This window comes from Spermophilus citellus (assembly GCF_964194105.1).
Source record: "Spermophilus citellus genome assembly, chromosome: 16".
Classification (NCBI taxonomy): Eukaryota; Metazoa; Chordata; class Mammalia; order Rodentia; family Sciuridae; genus Spermophilus; species Spermophilus citellus.
The window spans coordinates 80,940,323-80,961,261 of NC_138196.1; the positions used below are offsets into that span (position 1 = coordinate 80,940,323).

Here is a 20,939-nt window from a genome sequence, read left to right on the forward strand (position 1 = left end):
CACTGAGACAGACTCACGTCTGACTCTGTACGAACTGCCAGAGGCCTCTAATGAAAGCTGAAAATCAACTGTCTCCAGAGTCGGTCTGTGGGTGAAAGACCGCAGCACACACGGCTGCCACTGCTCACAAGAGAGGAACCAGAGCACAACACAACAAAAGCCCTCTCGCTCGGGAATGCAGTCATGTAATTCCTCCTTGGCAGAAATGTATGGCTGGCTACAGAACAGAAGGAGCTATCTGACTCTAAACCTCTGCTCTTAATCCCTTAATTAGACCAGGTCCTTCAGAAGGAGCACTGTCGTGGTTGCTGGAGGAAATCAGAGCAAATGCAGACAGGACATCGATGTGCACACACATGCACTCATACACAACTGTGTGTGTGCATATGAATACACACAAAGACTCATGTGAAGGGCTCAGAGTTTAAAAAGACATTTATTTGTTTATATAAAGAGCCATGATCTGGAATGCTAAAACTGCTCTCCCGGGACAATGACTTGGGGAAATGTGGCGAGAGGGTGAGACTCGGCAATCCACAGGCACGTTGAAGGATATGCCCGAGCTTCATGGGGCTCACAGCTCTGACTCCAGGCCAAAGAGTTTGCCCGGCAGCACAACAGCGGAGTGGTCGGAAGGCCCGGGCTGGCGGGAGCTCACCTGGAAGCTGCCGCCTCCTCCTCCTCCTCCTTCTTTTTCTTCTTCTTCTTTTTCCTTTTTTTCACCATGGGACCTTCGTTGTCCAGTGTGGCATCTGCAGCCACCTCTGCTGGCCTCTGTGGCTTGTCCTTTGCTCTCCTCTTTTTGGGCTTTAGGGTACAATCCTGGCCACCAGGAGGTTGCACCCAGCCCTCAGCAGGGACCTCTGAGTGCTCATCCCCACGGGGCCCTCTGGGCTGCCACTCGGCTGGCCCTCTCTTCTTGGCCACACAGCCCTGGCTCTCGTCCTTTTTAGACCGCTTGGCCTTGGGCTGGGAGTAATTTTCGTCATGGTTGTCTGCCGCCTCTTTGTGTTTTTTCTTTCTGCTTTTCCGTTCCACCTGGGTCTCCGAGAGGCCAGGCTGGGGAGCTGGGAGCCGTGGCTTGCTCTGGAGCTGGGCCATCCGGAGGGCAAAGTACTCCTGGATGGTGAAGGCGCTGGTGGTCGTCGTGGAGGGCTCGCTCCCGTCTGCAGTGGAGGGGCTGGGACCGTCCTGCTGGGGAAGAGTTAAGAGGTGGTTAAGCTCAGCTGTTCACTCTGTGCAGCAGCCAGAACCCCTGCATGGAGCCAGCACACCTGCACCTGGGGGTGAGGCGGAGCAGGCTGCCGTCCCCATGCTGCCCGGCTGGACAGTGGAGCACAGTGCACGGTGGCCACACTAAGGGCAGGAGCTAGAACAGACACCCGAACATAGGAAGCCAGCTGCACGCTGCTTGGGAGAACCTGTGAGCACACACTTCCCCAGCAACCATGCCATAAATGGTGACTCAGTCCCCAGTCTCCCATAAACTAGGGAAACTGCAATGCTGGAGCTCTGGGTCTTTGTTTGGTGTGGATTTTGGCTCCATCCTGGAATACACAGATCCATGCATGCTGATGCAGCGACCTAGCTGTGCCATGTGCAGATTAACCCCCCTGTGAGGACAGGAGCCAATCTCAACCTGGACCTGGCTTGTTGGGAACACCTTTTTTCTCCAGCCAAATAGAGCATGGCCGGGGCTGGGGATGTGGCTCAAGCAGTAGCGCGCTCGCCTGGCGTGCGTGTGGCCCGGGTTCGATCCTCAGCACCACATACCAACAAAGATGTTGTGTCCGCCGAGAACTAAGAAAAAATAATAAAAATTAAAAAAAAATTTAAAAAAAAAAAACAACAAATAGAGCATGGCCATGTGGCAGCTGCTCCCGGGGAGACGGCACAGTGTTGACGCTCTTGTGTCATCCTCCTCCCTGAAAGAGCAGGTCGTCTGGGGGTCCCCTTCCCTTGGTGGGGATGGGGAGAAGGGAGACGCCCCGTCCCTCTCTGCCACTCATGGCTGTGGTCGCCTTGCTTTTAAACTCGAGGAACTACTCACTTGTAAGTAGCAGCTGAGATGAGGTGAGGTTTGCCTTTTAATTTTAAATAAATCCATTTAGCAGGAAAGCTTGAGAAAGGAGTCAAAATGCCTAGCACAAGAATTTGGGATAAACAATGAACTCCACACCATGTGGCTTGTGGCTGGCTGGCTGCTGGTGGTGGACATGAATGTGTGAAAAAGGTCACTTTCTTCAAGTTGAAGACTTCAAGGAATATGCTTTAAGAAAAGCCAACGTCTAGAAAAATTCTGCCCACAGACACAATTTAAAAAATCAAGCCACTAAACTATGACCTTAAAGTCAGGCTCTCCCACTGACCTGGCCCCTTCCTTCGTACTCATTTAGTCTTAGCAAAAGGGGCTGCTGAGCTACCCTTGCATGCTGGGGCCTGGGGAGGAGTTTTTGAATAAAGGAAGTAATTTCTAAGTCAGGACTCTACTGACTATTCTGACTGGCTGGCAATGCTCTGCTTGTGCAGCTGACTTAATTCTAAACCAACGCACACAAACAGACCCTGTATTTTCTTGTCATAGTGTCTACCACGCGGCCTGCGCAGTGGTTTCATTAACGAGGTTCTAGGCATAAAGTTAGTTAGAAGAGATCGAAATAAAACACACAAACTCAGTTACCTTATTTATATTGCTAGGTCCGAGACGGCTCACCTCTCTGGTTCCCACCTCTAGCCGCCCAGCAGGGCAGCGAGGATTACTCAGGGCTAGCAGGAGAGAGAGAGAGAGTGAACACGCCGGGGAGTAGCCTTTTATTTGGGGAACAAGAGATTCAGGGGAGAATTCCATCCAATGAAGGTTGAGGGGGGGCTGCACTCCAAGGTCAGGGTCAGTGATTGGGTCCCCGAGGTCAGTGGTCAGGCACACCCCCACACGGATGGGCTCTCTCATCAGGAAAGGGTCGGGAAAGCTTCGACACAGCCAAAGCGCCTCAGGCCCTTAACGGGAGTCACCCAATCACGTGTCAGAATGGCTCCCCACAATAGTGGCTCTCAAAAACCAGCTCAGGGGAATCAAAAGTAATTGTCCTGTTTGACACTCCAGCAGAATCAATATTACGTCAAGGGAAACTGGGGCTCAAGTGGCCACTGCCCCAAAATGTCCTTACCAAGGGGTACCTTTATTCTCATCACTACGTATCAAATCAACAGTAACCTCATTTGTATTGCCTCTGAGCTAAAAAATTAAAATCATGTATTCAGTTTTAAAATTTAAAAAAAAAATGTAGAACAGTGGGATAAATATCAAAATTTTGGGAAGAAGTGTCAATGATCTATCAGCATTCAATTTTTCCTAGAAACACACTAAGTAATTTTGAGAATAAAAAAATAGCTGCTCCGGGAGACAAAATGAGGCCACCTGGCCTTTCCATCCCTGCAGTGCTGACTAGGTGCTGAAGTTCTGCGTGGTGGCATAGGGCACCTTCTCCAGGCTCTAGGTGCTGCCCCATCATGCTGATGGACAAGAAGGACCTCGCTGCCCATGTAAGTGCACCCTTCATGACCATCCGGAGCATGGGTGCTGGGAGGGCGGTCCACCCAGGCAGCAGAGGTCTCAGGATGGTTGCTCTGCCACATCAGACCCTCGTCTCCTCATCCTGCCTAGCCATCACTGCCTCCTTAATCCCTGCTTTTAATAGTTTAGTTGGGGGAGCTAACTGTTGGTAGCAATCACACCAAGAACATTCTTGAGTCAATTGCTGAATTTAGAGGCTCTTTGTAATCCCAGAAGATAGGTTTGTTCCTAACCAGCTCTTTTGGTGACAGAGCTCAGGAACCCCAGGCCACTCACATCAAGCTCAGCAGGTCACAAGACAAGCTACCGAGGTGCCAGCACACAAGTCTTACTTGTCCCCATGTGTAGACAAACAATCTGCCGGGGAGTGCTGGTCAGTGATGGGCTGCACCTGCTCCTCCACAGGAGCAGGTGTGGCCTTTAAAAACCCATGGACACAAGTGAGGAGAATGCAGAGCTCTGGTCCTGCAGGAGCAATGCCCAGGACTCACACTACTCACCTGGAGCAGGAAACCCAATTTCACTAGACTTTATACACTACAGTGAACGGGGACTGAGAAAAGCATCAGTTACTTTTTGAGTATTCTGAAATAGACAATTGGCAGCTTCACGAATGTCCAGTAAACACACAACACATCCTCAAAAAACAGTCTACTATTTTAACATGCATTCACAATTTTGTCAAAGAATGTTCCAGTTTGCTAATGGTGTTCTAAAAACTAGCAAAATACACTTACAAAACTTGAAAACCTCTGGTTCCATATAAAATACCACCAAGGGAGATGCATCTCACCAATCACCTTGCCAAACATTGACTTCAGCTGAGGGATCCAGGAAATATCTTTTTAAAAATCCCAATTCCTGCTGTCAATTAATGAAAGTCCTTAGACAAATCCCATAACCTCTCTGGGCCTCAAATCCTTCAAGTAAGGTTCAAAATAAGGTTAAATTTGTGACTTCTGAGGTCCCTTGGGCGATCTTGTGGAGCACGGCAGGGAAGGCCTGGAGAGGCAGCACAGGCAGGTAGCAGAGATGGCTCGGTCACAGAGACCCCACCTGGGCCTCAGGCCATGAAGAGGAGCAGGAACAACTGATGGCTGCACTGACACCTGAACAAATGTGTTCACCACCAGAAAGGGAGTGCTGGTCCACACACCACACCCAGTACTAGTGTTCCCGAGAGCTCAGAGAGCCAGATGCTGCTCAGTACCAAATCCCATGTAAGAATGCATTTGAAAGAACTGACGCGAAGTAGAAGCTTCACTTAAAATATGAATTTATTTTAAACCTAAGTCCCAAGTCACAGACCCCTGACCATTTAAAGCCAGAAGACCCTCATGGGACTTCAAGCTGAGTCATGTGAGGAAACTGCACTGAAGTGACTATCCCCAGGAGCACTGAAGAAGGCAGCCAGGCACTCAGTCATGTGGCTCTTGAACAGCTCACAGCACCCGGGAGAGGCCCTCTCTTCACCTTACAGGGGAGGAAGCAGGATTCAAGGCACATCATTTGCAGGTCTCATGGCCAGGGAGTGACAGGAGGGGGACTAGCCACCAGGCTGCCATATGCAGTGTGCCTGCTCCTTCCCCACCCTACCCTGACTTCTAGCCCACATTGTCATCTTTCCTCCCTTCAGAAGCCATCCCAACACTGAAACACATGACCCAGGGACCAGAGTCCACGCCCAGATGAGAGGGACAGAGGCTAAGAAAAAAGTCAACAGAGACACCACTTTTGAAGGAGACCAAAAAAAAAACCAAAAAACAAAAAACAAAAAACACCTCTGTTTGTAATTCATAAAAATAAAAAATATCCTCAAGGGCTGGGGATGTGGCTCAAGCGGTAGCGCGCTCGCCTGGCATGCGTGCGGCCCAGGTTCGATCCTCAGCACCACATACCAACAAAGATGTTGTGTCGGCCGAGAACTAAAAAATAAATATTAAAATTCTCTCTCTCTCTCTCCCTCTCTCATTCTCTTTAAAAAAAAAAAAAATATCCTCAAGTCAGGATTAAGAGTGTCATAATTTGCTGGGCACGGTGGCGCACGCCTGTAGTTATAGCAGCTCGGGAGTCTAAAGCAGGAGGACAGAGGGTTCAAAGCCAGTATCTGAAAAAGTCTGTTTTAAATCAGGAAGTAAAACCCAAGTCCCGCCTTCTACCTGCAGCAAGAATTTCTCTTGAGCAGACACTGAGCAACTGCCATTTGGGAACTCCCAATGCAGGGGGCTGGCTATTGCGGTCCATTCCAATACTAGCTCTCTCTGACTCAGTATCCTCGTTGGAAATAGGCAGATTCAAGTGGTTCATGGGTATATAGTGTGAGCCATGTTGAGAGCAGAAGAATCAGAATGCCTGAGCCCGGCTCTGGCAACCTGGGATTGACAATGACAAAATGAAAGTGAGTGGACGGAAGCAAGGGAAAGATGCCCTGCAGAGTGGGGCCACTGAGAGTTAACGTCACACCCTCTCAGGTCCACGGAGGATATCGAAACCATGGATGCCAACTTTTCTCCAACATCTACAGAATTATGAGTTTCTTCTTTGCCTCTTTTAAGTGCTCTATATGGAGGCATGGAAGCTAGAAGCGTTGTCCATAAAGGCTCTTCTGGGCATTGGAGAACTCTGCTCTTGTGACATTCAGACAGGTATGCTGAGATGGATCACCAATAAATGTCCAAATAGAGGGGATTCTTCTTATTCTCAGAAAAATGCTGTCAGTCTCTTCTGGGGCAAGGAAAGGAACCAATTTGCAGTGAGGTGTTTGGAGCAGATGCACCACATGTGTAAAGTCAGACTGTTCACGACAGACACACCTGTCCAGGGACAGGATTTCAGAGGCAAAGCCTTTCAACGCATGGGCCTTCCTCGGATGTTACTACTGATCTGAAGTGGCACGATGATTCAAGCTTTCTGATTTGCACATTGAGACCCAGAGGTCACTGCACAGTCATCCTTTCAATGAACTTTTCTCATTGAAAGAAAAGAGTAGACACCCAGAGCTCAAGGGTACTGGGTTTAGCAACTGGGTCATTAGCTCTGCTGGCTATTGCCTGTGATGAGCACACGCCTGCTCCCACTGCAGCCTGTCATCACCATGTGCTGGATTAGTCTGTGAAAAGTTAAGAAAGCTCGGCAAGGGAGTAATCTGAAAAAATGTTCCGTACATCTTCCAGCAGAACAGTTCTGACAAATTACATCTGGAAGGCAGAAATGGCACCCATCCATTTCAGGCAGATAAATCCAAATCCAGGCATGAGGTGACCTTGTGGCTCACCAGGATGAAGGTAATGCTGAGACCACTGAGCACCCAGTGTGTGCTCTACACTCTCTAACTGATGGGGCAGCTGTACTGACTTAACCACTCACTGTGCTGGCCTAAATGTTCTTTTAGGTTCCTCATTTGAATTCTTGAAGTTAAGTGTAAGACCATTTCCTTCAACAAGTCAGAGCCCTTGTGGAACCATCTCTCATTACTTCCTATGACTGGCAGTTAGTTGCTTCCATCTTCTGTTTTCACATAATTTGCTTTGCAAGCATCTTCCAAAGGAAATAAGTTTCATGAGCAGGGACCATTTCTATTTCATTTGTATTCTATTTCACTCTCTATGGTGAGATTTAAGGAAAGCACCACACATCAAACCTGACTGGATCAGGGCTGGAAGAGCTCCTGCCACCACCCACTGAACCATATGCTTTGTATTTGTCATCAGGGATCTGTCTGCACGTTAGGCAGGGCCAATGTCAGGAAGGGGTGGGGAGGGTAGGAAGCAAAGAGGAATCAGCAATTTGTAGTACCGTCTTCTGAATCAGAGAAAACCATTTACTTCTAATTGGATGCAAAATGCTTCTCTCACTCTGCAAGGAATGCACGCCTTCTAGTTGGTGTGTCTGCGGCTTACTCCCTATGGCCCTTTAGCCACACACAAGAACTGGGCCAAATATCCCTGTCTCCCTCTGGTCTATTATCCCACAAGATACCATGGTCACCCTCCTGGGAACAAGCTAACCGGGAAACAGTAAGGTGGTACGGGAACTGTCACCCTCCTGTGGGGCGGGCTGAGTACAGCCATTCTTGCCAGACTGGAGAGCAAGAGAGCTCTCGAGCAGATGGCGCAGAAGGTGGCAGCGCCCCCGGAGACGGCCAACAATGGGGAGGAAGCTCCACGGAAGCCCAGACAGCAATCTGCGAAGGGCACCTACTTTGTGTCTTGGTCTGACAAGATGAGCTCCGGCTATGGGGAGTCATCACAGAAGGTCGGCCGCCGAAAGGCAGGCGGGCAACAGGTCAAAGCTGTTGGTGGAAAGCAGGGATTGTGCCCTGCACGACCACTTCTTTTCCTGCTCTCCGTGTCACCTTCCTGGTTACATGTATTTCCTTCCTGGTTTCTAAATCAGTGAAAACAGTGTTTTACTGAAAGAGAGCTCCTTTTGTACTCCAGGTGTGAAAGCATGAACTCTTATCAAGACACCCATCACTCACATTTGGAATTAGGTTAAAAATACCAAGTCTTGGTAATAACTACCTCAGGGAATCTGCCTGGGAGACATAATCACTTTTAGCATTAGCAAGTGCACAGAGCCTAAACAAATAAATAAACCCCCAACACTGAAGAGCAGTTTTGACTTAAAGCCATATTAAAATCAAACTCTAACAACAGAATGAGAACTATGCCCCATCTGAACTAGGAAATGCAGGGAGGACTGTGTGTGCCCCCACGTGTGCACAGGTACAGGACCACAGCACAGGCCGAAGACCACTCCACAGGAGGTCAGGAAGGCTCTCCCTAGAACATGGACTGACAACTATGGCTATGGGCTTTTCTCTGTATACCCCAAGAGCTAAGAATCAGAGTTATTTTTACATTTCTAAATAGTTTGGGGAGGGATCAAAAGAATACTTCATGACATGTGAAAATAATATAAATTTCAAGTTACCAGGGTCCACAAAATTCTGAATTTCATCAGTAAAAAAATTTGAGAAAATATGTTTTCTAATACAAGTACACATAACAGGTACTAAGTAAATATTTGCTAAATAAATACATGTATTATAAAATGAAACAAATTTGTTCTACAACCAGTTGGCTGAATAGCCACCACACTGAAAAAAAATTCCAAATCATTTTAAAACACAGTCATTTATACACAACCAAAAGGATGTGTATAAAAGAACCGGCTCCCTAATATACTGAATCCATTTTTTCATAATCAAGTTAATGATATTTCTGTGACTACTTGTATATAATGGGAAATAGGCAAGTTTATTATAAAATATGATCTGCTTTTGTGAGAATTGTTCAGCTGGCTTTGAATAGTGATGCTGGCAATTCAGATACGTCAAAAAGAAGCTGTAAAGTGCTTCCTTTAAGTGAAAAGGTAAAGGTTCTTAATAAGGAAGGAAAACAAATTAGATGCTGAGGTTACAAAGATCTATAGTAAAAATAAATCTTGTATTGATGAATTGTGCAGAAGGAAAAAGAAATTCATGCTAGTTTAACTACAGCACCTGAAACCGCACAGACACAGTATTCGATAAGTACTTAGGTTAGGAAAGGGTTCAGGCATCCCCTGGGGGTCCTGAGACATTCATGCCCCTGATGAGGGGGCTACAGAGCCACAGGGAACAGAAGGGCTTCAGGCCTGGACCAAATCCTCCATCTGCGCTCCTTGCTGAATTAAGCCTCTCAACAGCAGAGAGGCTGCTGACTGTGCTGGTTTTCAAGAAGCAAGGGACAGGAGTCAAGGAAAGTGTCACACATGAAGTGATCTGACCCCAATCAATGATCTCCTTTTAAAAACTGGAATCAGAACTCTGCTAGGAATTCAGACTCCAAGAAAGAAACTGGACATATCTCAGGGAAGAGAATGGGGAACTAGGAAGCTTCTTGCTGGCCTTTGGGAGAGAAATCAACAATGCCAATTCCTCACAGGAATGCCAATGTTAACAAAGCTGATCATTTATTCTTTTTCTTTCCCTATTTGCTAGTCAGCTGCTCCGATGACCACTCATGAAGAAAAGCCAACACAGACGTGTTTTACAGGGACCGTTCTGCATGGCAACCCCCTCTCAAGGCACTAGCCTCAGAACTCTGCCTCCCCGAGAGCCCAGGCCTGGAAAGCTGCCGCCACTCACTGGATGACATCTCACCAGGCCCTGGCCATCAGAAGACAAATGAGGTCCTCCAGAGCTAGGGAAGATCAATGTCACACAGGCACAACCTCGAGGATGGAGTCTAAAAATACTCCAAATCGACTGTATTTTGTGATTCTAGGTCAGCTGGTTCTCTCCACCAGCTCTCCAGAGGCGGACAAACAGCTGCAGGAGGGCCCTCCTCCATCTCACCACAGAAGGCTCAGCAGCTTAAAAGATCCTGGATTCTTCAGAGAGCAAGATCATTTAGATTTCAGGAAAAAAATGTATGTTTATGGAATAATTTGTCAAAATTATTAAGAAAAAGGCAAATTAATTTAGACTAATATAGTTGGCAAGAAAAACAGGTCCCCTCTCTCATTTTTAAAAATTTTCCCTTTTTTCCCCCTCTCTCAATTCTTACATATTACATGAGGCTATTATTTCTACAGACTCTGTAACTTACAAGAAATCAATGTAACAAGTAAAAATATTTAAAAAATAGTTTTAGAAGTTTTGGTAGAGGAGTTTATTCTTAAAAGGCATTAAAGTTAGAAAGAGTAAATTAATTCTGAATTCAGTGAGTTGAGTTCAATGAGTCATGTTTAAATAGTACAAAAATAATATACCATTTCATGTTAAATGTCCTCATCACAACCAAAAATACACTGGAACAATTCGTTTTAGAATAAACAAACAACAACAAAACCAACTATAAAACACTTCTATTAAAGAAAAACCCTAATCCATTAAATCAAGATTACAGTTCAAAGGAGATCAAGAAAAACAAAGTTACTGCTATTAAATATACAATCCCGGAATTACTGCTTCTCTTGATTTTACACAGCTATGATTTTTAAATTTTTATAAGCAGGGAAGACATTAAAACTTGAAAAAGAACAGGAAATACTATCCCCCCACCTGCTCAGAATCCAAAAAGATTCCTTAAAGCCGTGAGTGGTCTCTTGAATGCATGTGTCTGCCTTCCCTAAAGGGCCAGCCCTTGTGGAATACAGTGTCCTGATCAGAGTCTCTCAAACCATGAGGGGTGCAGGGCTAATAGATTTTTTTTTTTAAACCTGCCTTTTTACATCTCCAATCTACCATAGGCCAAGACTTTTGTAAAATACAAGGGGAAAAAAATCAGAACAATTGGGAAAATAAACCTTTCCAAACACAAAACACAAATTCCAATTTATAAAAACGACTATCAGACACCTCCAAAAGCTCTTAAATGCTTACTCTTAACTTCTGCCCTCACCCTGTCCTGGACTGGTCTATACACACCTGCTCTGCGTGGGTGCTGCTCCTCACTAGGAAGGCAAGCAGGTGCGCATGTCCACCTGGCCGACAAAAGACCCAACCACGGCTAACAGAACGTGTGACCGTGGACAGGTCCCCGGTCTCCCTGGGCCTCAGAAAGAACCACTAGCCACAGCCATGGATGCACAGCTACTCGTACTGTGTCAAAGGCAGATTGAGTGCCATGTGCCCTTCTTCAGAAGAAATCTTACACAGAAGTCCACCTGCACAATGCACTGGGAGCTCTGATGTGGCCAGGCTGGTGGGATCCAGAGCTCATGTCCTAGCACGCAGACTTCCCCTGAGTCCCCTCATGAAGGCTCCTGAGGGGCCTGGAACTGGATGGAACACAATACAGCTGTACTTTTTTTTTCGTTTGATTTTGGGGGGGCTGGGGATTGGACATAGGGGCAACTCAACACTCAGCTACATCTCAGTGAAATCTTGAGACAGGATCTTGCTACGACACTAAGGCTGGCCTTGAACTTGTGGTCCTCCTACCGCAGCCTCCCAATTGCTGGGATTCCAGAAGCCCACCACCACACCTGGCACAACAGCTATACTTTTTAAGTGGCAAGAGACTAAGAACCTTTTGAGTAAACTGGGCCTTTAATATTGTAAAATACATGTGGTTCTTAAACTTGTCATTAACTTTTGGACTTTGGACAATTTTCTGTCAGAATTCTCCAGTCTATGAATTTCTTCCCAAACTGACAACAAACATCAGCCCTAGGCTCCCCAATACTGTAAGTCTGAAGTTGCAAACCAGGACCTCCTGAGGTGCCCAGTGACCGACAGGGGAGAATCCCAATGCAGGTCCATGGTGGGGGACAACGGTGCCCAGATGCTTTACCTGAGCACCCCCCCCTCCTTCTGATGCAGGCAAAAAGCAAGACTCCTTCACCAGCCCTGCCCACTCTCCACACTCTCCAAGGAAGGTTCCTTTTACCCCATTTTCATGACATCATGGGCTGAAAATCTGGGAGAGAATGTTATTTCCACTTTCCTGGCAGAAGGGAAGGACAGAAGGAAATGAGCCAGTATTTCACTTCTGCATGACGCCATCTAGGTGTCCATTCCTTATTATCACAAAAGCTCTTAAAACCAGTTGCCTGATCTGTCAACAAACAAAAAGCCAAATCTAATCCTTTCAGGCCAAACCTGTGTCTTGGCAAAACTCTAAGCAAACACAGCAGCCTGCCCTGCCCAGCCCCGGATGGCCGGCAGCCCTCCCTCGGCCCCGACCCCCGCCGCCTGTCCTGTCCTCTCCTCTCCCTCACCAGGGCCTCCTTGCGAAGCTCATCTAGAGGACGACGTGCACTTTCAGTGGTGCTACCCAACTTTCCAAACACCAGTGACCCACTTTCTCCTGTTCTGGCTCCTCTGGAAAGTGAGGCGGGCCCAGCCCTGTCTCAAGTCCCTGCTGCCAGGAGGTGGCTCGTTTATGTCTCTGGTCCTGGACAGGAAAAGGATGCACTCTCGGCACTGTGTGCTGGGGAGAGATAAGACCTGAGATTTCTGTCCTCAGCCCCTTATCAGCTCTTCCTGCAACCTTCCAGAGCAGACAGCGCCATGACTGCAATAAACTCAGCGTGCTGGGAGTGGCTGGGGGCCTCGAGGTTAGGGAGTGTATAGGATGGGAAGAGAGAAGCATTTTTGCACATCTTAAAATGGCGTGGCCCAATAAGAACTGCTATTTTCTTTTTCTAAGCACGGAGTGTTCATCTGTTGTTAAAGCTGCTGCAAAAGGGATGGAGGTTCTGTGTCTTCTGTTCTGGCTGGAATGAGCTACCACGTTGCTTGCTCTGAACCCTGCCCCAAAGCCCTGTGCTACCCGCTCCTGAGCACACAGCGCAGGTGGTCTGCAGCTTGGTCCTCCAGCAGGTGTCTATAAAGCCCAGCAGCGCAGGGCAAACCTTCTACCGGGATGGGGCCCCCATTCAGACAACCTGTGTTTTCTGGGGCCAGGACAAGCTTGCATGCCGGGACAACTCCAGCCCCATACTGCAAAGGAACAAGTGAGGCTAAGTGCCACTCCTGCAAACGCCGACCTGCTGCAGGGCACAGCAGGTTACCCACTCCCTTGGCGCCAAGCATCATCCTCTAGAAACCACGCCTCTCTGGGGGGAGGGAGGAGAGGCCGACACAGCTGCTGTAGAAGGATCTACACTAAGCAGGAAATCTGGGTAAACTGAGTAGTTCTCGAGGTCAAACTGAGACACTAAATCTTAGATTTATTCTGGTCTAAGAGGGTAGGCTTTTGCACATCGATGTATCATACATTTTATATAAAAATGGCAGAAGTGGAGTGGGGAAGGACTGGGTGAGCAGCCCACTATCAACAGTTGCTGGGGACTCAGGAGAGGCCACACTTCCCGGGTGTCTCATTATTAAAACGGGAATATCTGTTCCCAGGCTGATATCATTCTATTCAGGAATGGAAGGTGGCAGAGAAACAGCACGCCAAGTCCGAAGGCCCCCCACAACCTAAGCGATCTTTAGGACCAGTGCAAGCAGCAGGGCTGCTCTGTCTCAGCAGGAGGATGACTACTGTGAAGATGGAAAATCTGGGAGTTGGGTTCCACTTGAAGTCGGCCTCAAGTTCAAGCTAAAGAGCAGCAAATAAATAACAAATATAATCAAGAGGATTAAAATGGAGAACACAATCAGGAGTCAACAGGTATATGATAAAATCAATTTAAAAAAAGCAATTCCTAAAAATAAAATGAAAATGAAACTAACTTGTTTCTATAACCAACTGGTTGAAGAGCCACACACAAAGGAATCACAGTTTTAAAACAGTTATTTCTACATATCCAAAAGGATATGCCTTAAAAACAATAAGAGCTGTACCCCAATCTTCTCAACCCATTTTCTTTCTTTTGTGTATAATCAATTTATTGGCATTATTTCTGAGACTAGTGTATATACAATGGGAAATACACAAATGAATAATGTGATAATATCTCAAAATCTGTTATTTTTAGATATACATAGTAGTAGAGTGTATTTTGACATGTTATACATACATAGGGTATGACTTGTTCTAATTTAGGATCCCACTCCTGTGGTTGTGCATGATGTGGAGTTTCATTCGCAGTGTATTCATATATGAACATAGGAAAGTTATGTCCAAACATTCTGTTACTCCTGTTCCCATCTCCCTCACTTCCCTTCATTCATTCCCCTTTGTCTGATCCACTTAACTTCTATTCTTCACTCCATCCTATTGTGTTAGCATCCCCATATCAGGGAGAACATTTGGACTTTGTTTTTTTGGGATTAGTTTATTTCACTTAGCATGATAGTCTCCAGATCCATCCATCTACTTGCAAGTCAGAAAGTCATTCTTTTTTATGGCTGAGTAATATTCCATTGTGTATATATACCACATTTTCTTTATCCATTCATCTGTTGAAGGGCACCTTGGTTAATTTTATAGCTTGGATATTGGGAATTGAGCTGCTATAAACATTGATGTGGCTGTACCACTACAGTGTGCCGATTTTAAGTGCTTTGGGTATATACCAAGGAGTGAGATAACTGGGTCAAAATGGTGGTTCCATTCCAAGTTTTCTGAGGAATCTCCACACTGCTTTCCATAGTGGTTTTACCAATTTGCAGTCCCACCAGCAATATAAGTGTACCTTTCCCCCCACATCCTTGACAACATTGCTACCTTGTATTCTTGATAATTGCTATTCTGACTGGAGTGAGAGAAAATCTCAGTGTAGTTTTAATTTGCATTTCCCTGTTAGAGATGTAAACATTTTTCATATATTTGTTGACCATTTGTATTTCTTCTGTGAAGTAACTATTCAGTTCCTTTGCCCATTAATTGATTGGGTTATCTATCTATCTATCTATTTATTTATTTTTGAGTTCTTTATATTACCTGGAGGTTAATGCTCTGAGGTGCAGGTGGCAAAGATTTTCTCCCATCCTGTAGGCTCTCCATGTTCTTGGTTTCCTTTGCTGTGAAGAAGCTTTTCAGTTTGATATCATCCCATTTATTGATTCTTGATTTCACTTCCTATGCTTCAGGAGTCTTGCTGAGGACGTCGGTTTATAGGCTGACAAGATGAAGATCTGGGTCTACATTTTCTTCTATTAGGCACAGGGTCTCTGGTCTAATGCCCCAGACACTGACCCACTGTGAGTCTGAGTTTTGTGCAGGGTGGTATCTCATTCTTAGTGTGGGAAAAGATAAAAGATGAATAAGGTGAAGGCCGTGTGGTTCTGAATTTGAACTGGCATTGTAAGTATAACCCCCCCCCCCCCCCAGTTTCATCTATGTAACGAGGTGTAGGAACAAGGATAACTAGAAACAAATGAACAATCCTAATGCCTATATTGTGGTCTCCAAATATAATTCACCACAAAAGAGGAATCAGGGAGAAATGGGTAACTCTAGGTCTGGGCAGCGAATACATGGAGCAGGCCTGGAAACAGACCAGACTGAAAGGAAGTGACCAAATACCACTTGGGGTCATGCTAACAGGATTCCGGTTGTTATTTTCATATAGAAACACCACCAGGTTTTGTATATTGATTTTGTAGCCTGGAATGTTATTGAATTTACTTATAAATCTAACCATTTTTTTTTTGTAAAATCTTTGTAGTTTTCTACATATAGGACTATGTCATCTTCTAAAAGAAATAATTTTACTTCTCCTTTCCAATTTGGAGGCCTTCTCTTTCTTTACTGGTCTGAAGGCTCTTGGTAGAACTTTCAGTACTATGTGGAACAGAAGTGGCAAAAGAGGGCATCCTGGCCTTGAACCAGGTCTCAGAAGAAAGCCTTCCAGCCTCTCTAACCAGCTGTTTGGTTAGCTGTGGGGTTTTCTACAAATGTTTTTATTCTGTGTATTCACTGTGTGCAATGTGAGAGACAGTGAGGCGATTAACCACAGTGAAACAGATGAGCATCTCTGTTGCCTCCCTTGGCAGCACATTCTCCCCATGGCAGGAGAGCTGTATTGTCATTTAGCAAAAACCCTGAATATGATGCGCTACCCCCAGGTTGCACATTAGATCTTTAAACTTGTTCACCACACTTTGTGTCTTTTGACCTACCTCTCCCAACCTTGCCCTGGGTAACCAGTACTTTACTAGTATTTACTAGTATCACTCCTTTTTATGTTGAGGAACTTGGCTTGATACCTACACCCTATCGAGAGGATGTTAAACTGTTGAATGCCTCTTCTGCACCCACTGAGACAGTCGTGTGGCTTAGTTTCCACTAGGTCCACGTGACACATGGATCATCTGGTTGATGTATATATGCTCAATCAAAGGAGCTGGTAAACTGGATTTCTGCATGCAAAATAATAAAACTAAACCCTTATTTTACTCCATATACAAAAACTAACTCATAATGGAAGACCTGAAACCATAAAATTCTTAGAAGAAAACACAGGGAGAAAGCTCCTTGATTTTGGCTTGGCAATGATTTCTTGGATATCACACCAAAAGCTAAGACTACAAAAGCAGAAGTAAATAAATGCAATTATATCAAACTGAAGGCTTCTGCACAGAAAAGGACACAATGAAGAAAATAAAACAGCAACATGTGGATTGGGAGATAATACCTGCAAACCATACATCTTATAAATTAATATTAAAAATGCATAAAGAATGCATACAATAAGAAGAAAACATAACCTGATTAAAAATGGGCAAAGGATGTGAACAGAGATCTCTTAAAAGAAGACACAAATAGTCAACACTTGCATAAAGATGGTTAACATCACTAATCATGAGGGAAATGCAAATCAAAGATCACTTTTTGTAATAGCTATCAGAGATCACCTCTCACCAGTTAGGATAGCTAGTACAAAAAGATAACAATGGCTAGCAAAGGCGTAGAAAAATCTGTATCCCCAATGATGAGAGCACAGACTGGCACAGCCAGTATGGAAACCAATATGAAGGTTTCCAACAAAATTTAAAATAATTACCATGTGACCCAGCAACCCTCCGTGGGGTACAGAGCAAAGGAGACGAAATCACCACCACATAAAGATATCTGCTTGCTCTTCTTCATGCAGCAGTGTTTACGACAGCCAGTATATAGAAGCAGCCTGAGTGTCCACTGACAGATAAATGGAGAAAGAAACACACACACACACACACACACACACACACACACACACACACCAATATTATTCACCCAAGAAGAGAACCCGTTATTTGGCACATGGATGAACTTGGAGGAAATTATGCTAAATGAAATAAGACACAGAAAGAAAACTATTGTATCATCTCACTTATTTGTGAATTTTTTTTAAAAAAGCCAATAGACAGTAAAATACTAGCTACCCAGGGCAAGGTAGGGAGAGGACGTGGGGAGAGGTAGGTCAAAAGACACAAAGTGGGGGCTGGGGATGTGGCTCAAGCGGTAGCGCGCTCGCCTGGCATGCATGCGGCCTGGGTTTGATCCTCAGCACCACATACCAACAAAGATGTTGTGTCCGCCGAGAACTAAAAAAATAAATATTAAAAATTCTCTAAAAAAAAAAAAAAAAGACACAAAGTGTGGTGAACAACCTGGGGGTAGTAGTGCATCACATTCGGGGTTTTTGCTAAATAAGAATACAGCTCTCCTGCCATGGGGAGAATGTGCTGCCAAGGGAGGCAACAGAGATGCTCAGCTGTTTCACTGTGGTTAATCACCTCACTGTCTCTACCTTATAACATCACATTGCACCCAGTAAGCACACAGAATAAAACGTGTTTGAAACAAAAGAAAGTACTCAGGAAATGACTGAAGAGGCTTGCATTGGCCAAAGATGGAAAACTGATCATCAATACTGATAATGACTGCAATGCACTGAAACAAATCAGATGTATTTCAAACCATGAGTGAGCCAAAAAAAGAAGTCCTGGGTCACCTTTGGAGAATGCTAGAGAACTTCCACATCATTTTGAAAATTGTTAAGAAAATGAATAAAATATTTATTCTGTCTTTCCTGTATGAACAGTACCTCCAAATTATTTAATAGTAGATATGTGGAAAATTTCTAGTCCAAATTTTATTCTAAAAATGAAAAAGATATGAAGGGAGAACTCAAAAATTGAAAACACACTAATTAGACAACTTTACTAAAATACACTGATTAGACAACAAGCTGTTCTGGCTCACTTGAAATTTCAGCTCACAGGCAGCTGATTTTCTTCATTAATTTTAAGAATGTGCCCCCAAGGTATCAGCCTGACAGTCATGGATCCTTTAAAGGATTGCTAAAATGGAGTCTAGAATAAAGGGTGGCCAATGATGACAATGTGTCCTGCATCATGAATAATCCAATTCTAAGTTACCAAGATCCACTAAAAAAACAAACCGACAGGAAGCCTCACTCTGAGGATGTTAAACTGTTGAATACCTCTTCTGCACCGACTGAGACAGTCGTGTGGGAGGGTGGGGTGGGACCAGAGTGAGGGTGCTCATCTGAAACTAAATGACTGACTTTTACTTTATAAAGCACATGTAATTTTTTAAAAAAGATCACAAAGTAAGCAGGCACACACGTTCCAAGGTGAAACTTTAAATTAAATTCTGGAGTAAGAATCTGATTGCTGTTTTAAAGCTCATACTCTGACTACAAGTTTCAGTGATGCACAGAAATAACACTAATTGATTTCCATAGTTAATACAATTTCCTGTGAAAGTTGCCTTTTCAGAAGGGTGCTAACAATTTAAATAGGCAAGGTGGCCACCCCAGGGCAGCTCTTCTGCCTATGGAAAAAGAGACCCACAACAACTCCACTGAATACAGGATCCCAGTTCAGGCTCACAAAATGCTTCAAAGCTGGTCCAGGAGAGCCCAGAACCTCCAGGATGCTGAGAGTCCGAATGAGAATGACAAAAGGAGCCCGGGTGCACATCAGGAAGAGGCACCAGCAGGCTGGATGCCACCACCGCTGCTGCTTTGCTTGGAACGACTGTTGGATGCAGGAAAGATGAAAATGCGAAGACCAGATGACCAATCAAAGAAGCCCAGACCTTTTCAGCCTGGGGCTCCGTGGCAGAGACGGCTGCTGCTCCAAGAAACAAGGACTCTGAGTGAACTTCCTGGAGGCTCAGGCTGCCTCGATAAGCAGGAGGGGGCCGCCCCAAACGGAGAACCCACCAGCACTCTGCCCTAGTAAACAGAAAGGGCTGAGAACTCAAAGCAGGAGGGGGGGAAACAAACCTCAAACTCCTCCAAAGTCCTGGGCTAAAGACTGAATTTTAAACAGAGATTCAAGGTTGTTATTTAAATAAGTTTCAATGGAAGCACATAATTATAAAGACTGCTGAGAATCAAAAAATATGAATTCACACTTAAACCTATTAGTAAGATCTTACTAATTTATTGCTCAATTTAAGCTGCTTCTTGCATTATATTTTGCAGAAGTACATTAACAAGTCAGAATCCTCTTTATTTTAATACTTTATTTGAGAACCAAAGTGTGTAACAGACTGGATTCTTAGATGCCATCCAATAGTGTCTGGTGATAAATTATCCAAATGACTTAATTACAGTTTGAATCCCAAAGAACTCCTAAGACAGAGGTTTATTTGAATTACTTAAAAGCAATGTTTTCAGGTAGTGTCAAGCAATCTAGTGGCTCACTTATGTACAAACATTTGCTGTACTAATTACAATCAGTTCTTATAATAGCAATCCCTTTGGGACAGGTTAAACAATGAGCTGGGGTTGAAGCTGTTTTTTCCTCTAGAACAAAGGTTTTTAAACCCCAAACCCAAACAAGAAAGAAAACCTTGAATACAAATACTTTTCCTAACAGTGAACTAACTAGTGTTGCAAGATCAATTTCAAGTCCTCAATGTGTGAATGTGGTTGCTTGTGTCTGTGTAGGTGTGTGCACAACACCCTCCCCTGTGTGAGGAAGGAGTCAAACATCAGTGACCCTCTGAGAATAGTTCTTTCCTCCTTAGGCAGGTAACGGTTTAGGCCTGTTGACATCAAAATAAAATTAAAGATTAATTATTTCAGGACTGAAAAGGTTCTGGGCTGGGTGTATTGTCCCCAGACTGAGAGGTTTCCCAAGGCGACAGGGCAGACCCAGGGCGTGTGTATGAGCAGCGAGAAGAGGCGTCCATCACTGCTGAAGGTACCAGGCTGCATTGGCACCACTGGTGCCTGTGGCTCACAGTCCTGTCAGTTTTTCACATTTTTATTGATCCAAATGTCTTTAACCCTGCAGAACTATCCTAAATCATTTGCCTGTTTCTTTGTCAATATATTTAAAGAGCTGCTGAGTTTTCTGATGGCCAGAGAAATTTACTTATTGCATTAGTTTCCATTTTGGTTTTTCTTTTTGTAGCAACTAATCATTTAAGTCTGTCATAGTCAGGTGGGAGAGGATGAATAAATTAGACACAATTTATTACTTGCCACCAGAAGAGGAGCTTTAACCTTGAGGTAAACTTTTGGACAATTAAGCCTCATAAGTGAGTTTCAAGGCCAAACCCACAAACAGCATGAACATGGTCTGAAGCCAATGGAGATGGGAGAGGCCTTGCCGCTGCTCCTGACTCTCCCGCCATAGGGAGGTTCTTTGACATTCTTTCTAAAATACTACGCAGCTCAGTCTTCTTGGTACACAGGGAATGGTGCCGATAAGAGGTGGGGAGCTGTGCAGTTCCCATGTGATCTTCCCTAGCAAGTGGGCCTGGGCCAGTAGGAGCAGAATGATAACCCTCAGAAGGCGTGGTGGCTGCTGGCCAGGCAGCCTCCACCAACCTGTCCTTAGCAGACTAAGCCCTGCTGGCCTGCTCCCCAGGTGGAATCTCTCAGATGGCACATCTTTTTGGGAGCAGCTACCTGACCTGAGGTCAGTCCCCATTCCTGGGGGCACTAGGGGCATGGACCAAGTGACTGGTCATTGCAGGGGCACAAAGGACCAGCCCTTCCAAAGACCTGG

At 45.0% G+C, this 20,939-nt stretch overlaps 1 protein-coding gene across 4 annotated transcripts in view; it reads right to left on the reverse strand.

Annotated features, from left to right (window-relative positions):
• Positions 1-417: 417 nt before the first annotated feature.
• Positions 418-20,939, reverse strand: part of PINX1 (PIN2 (TERF1) interacting telomerase inhibitor 1) — a 66,939-nt gene continuing 46,417 nt past the window's right edge. For 2 of the 4 annotated variants that reach the window (XM_081269733.1, XM_081269731.1), the window contains one exon: positions 418-1,191. In XM_081269733.1, coding sequence (XP_081125859.1) covers positions 655-1,191 — 537 coding nt within the window. In that variant the 3' untranslated portion in view covers positions 418-654. Of the gene's footprint in view, positions 1,195-20,939 lie in introns of all 4 variants that reach the window. The other 2 variants (XM_081269732.1, XM_081269730.1) reach the window with 1 other exon arrangement.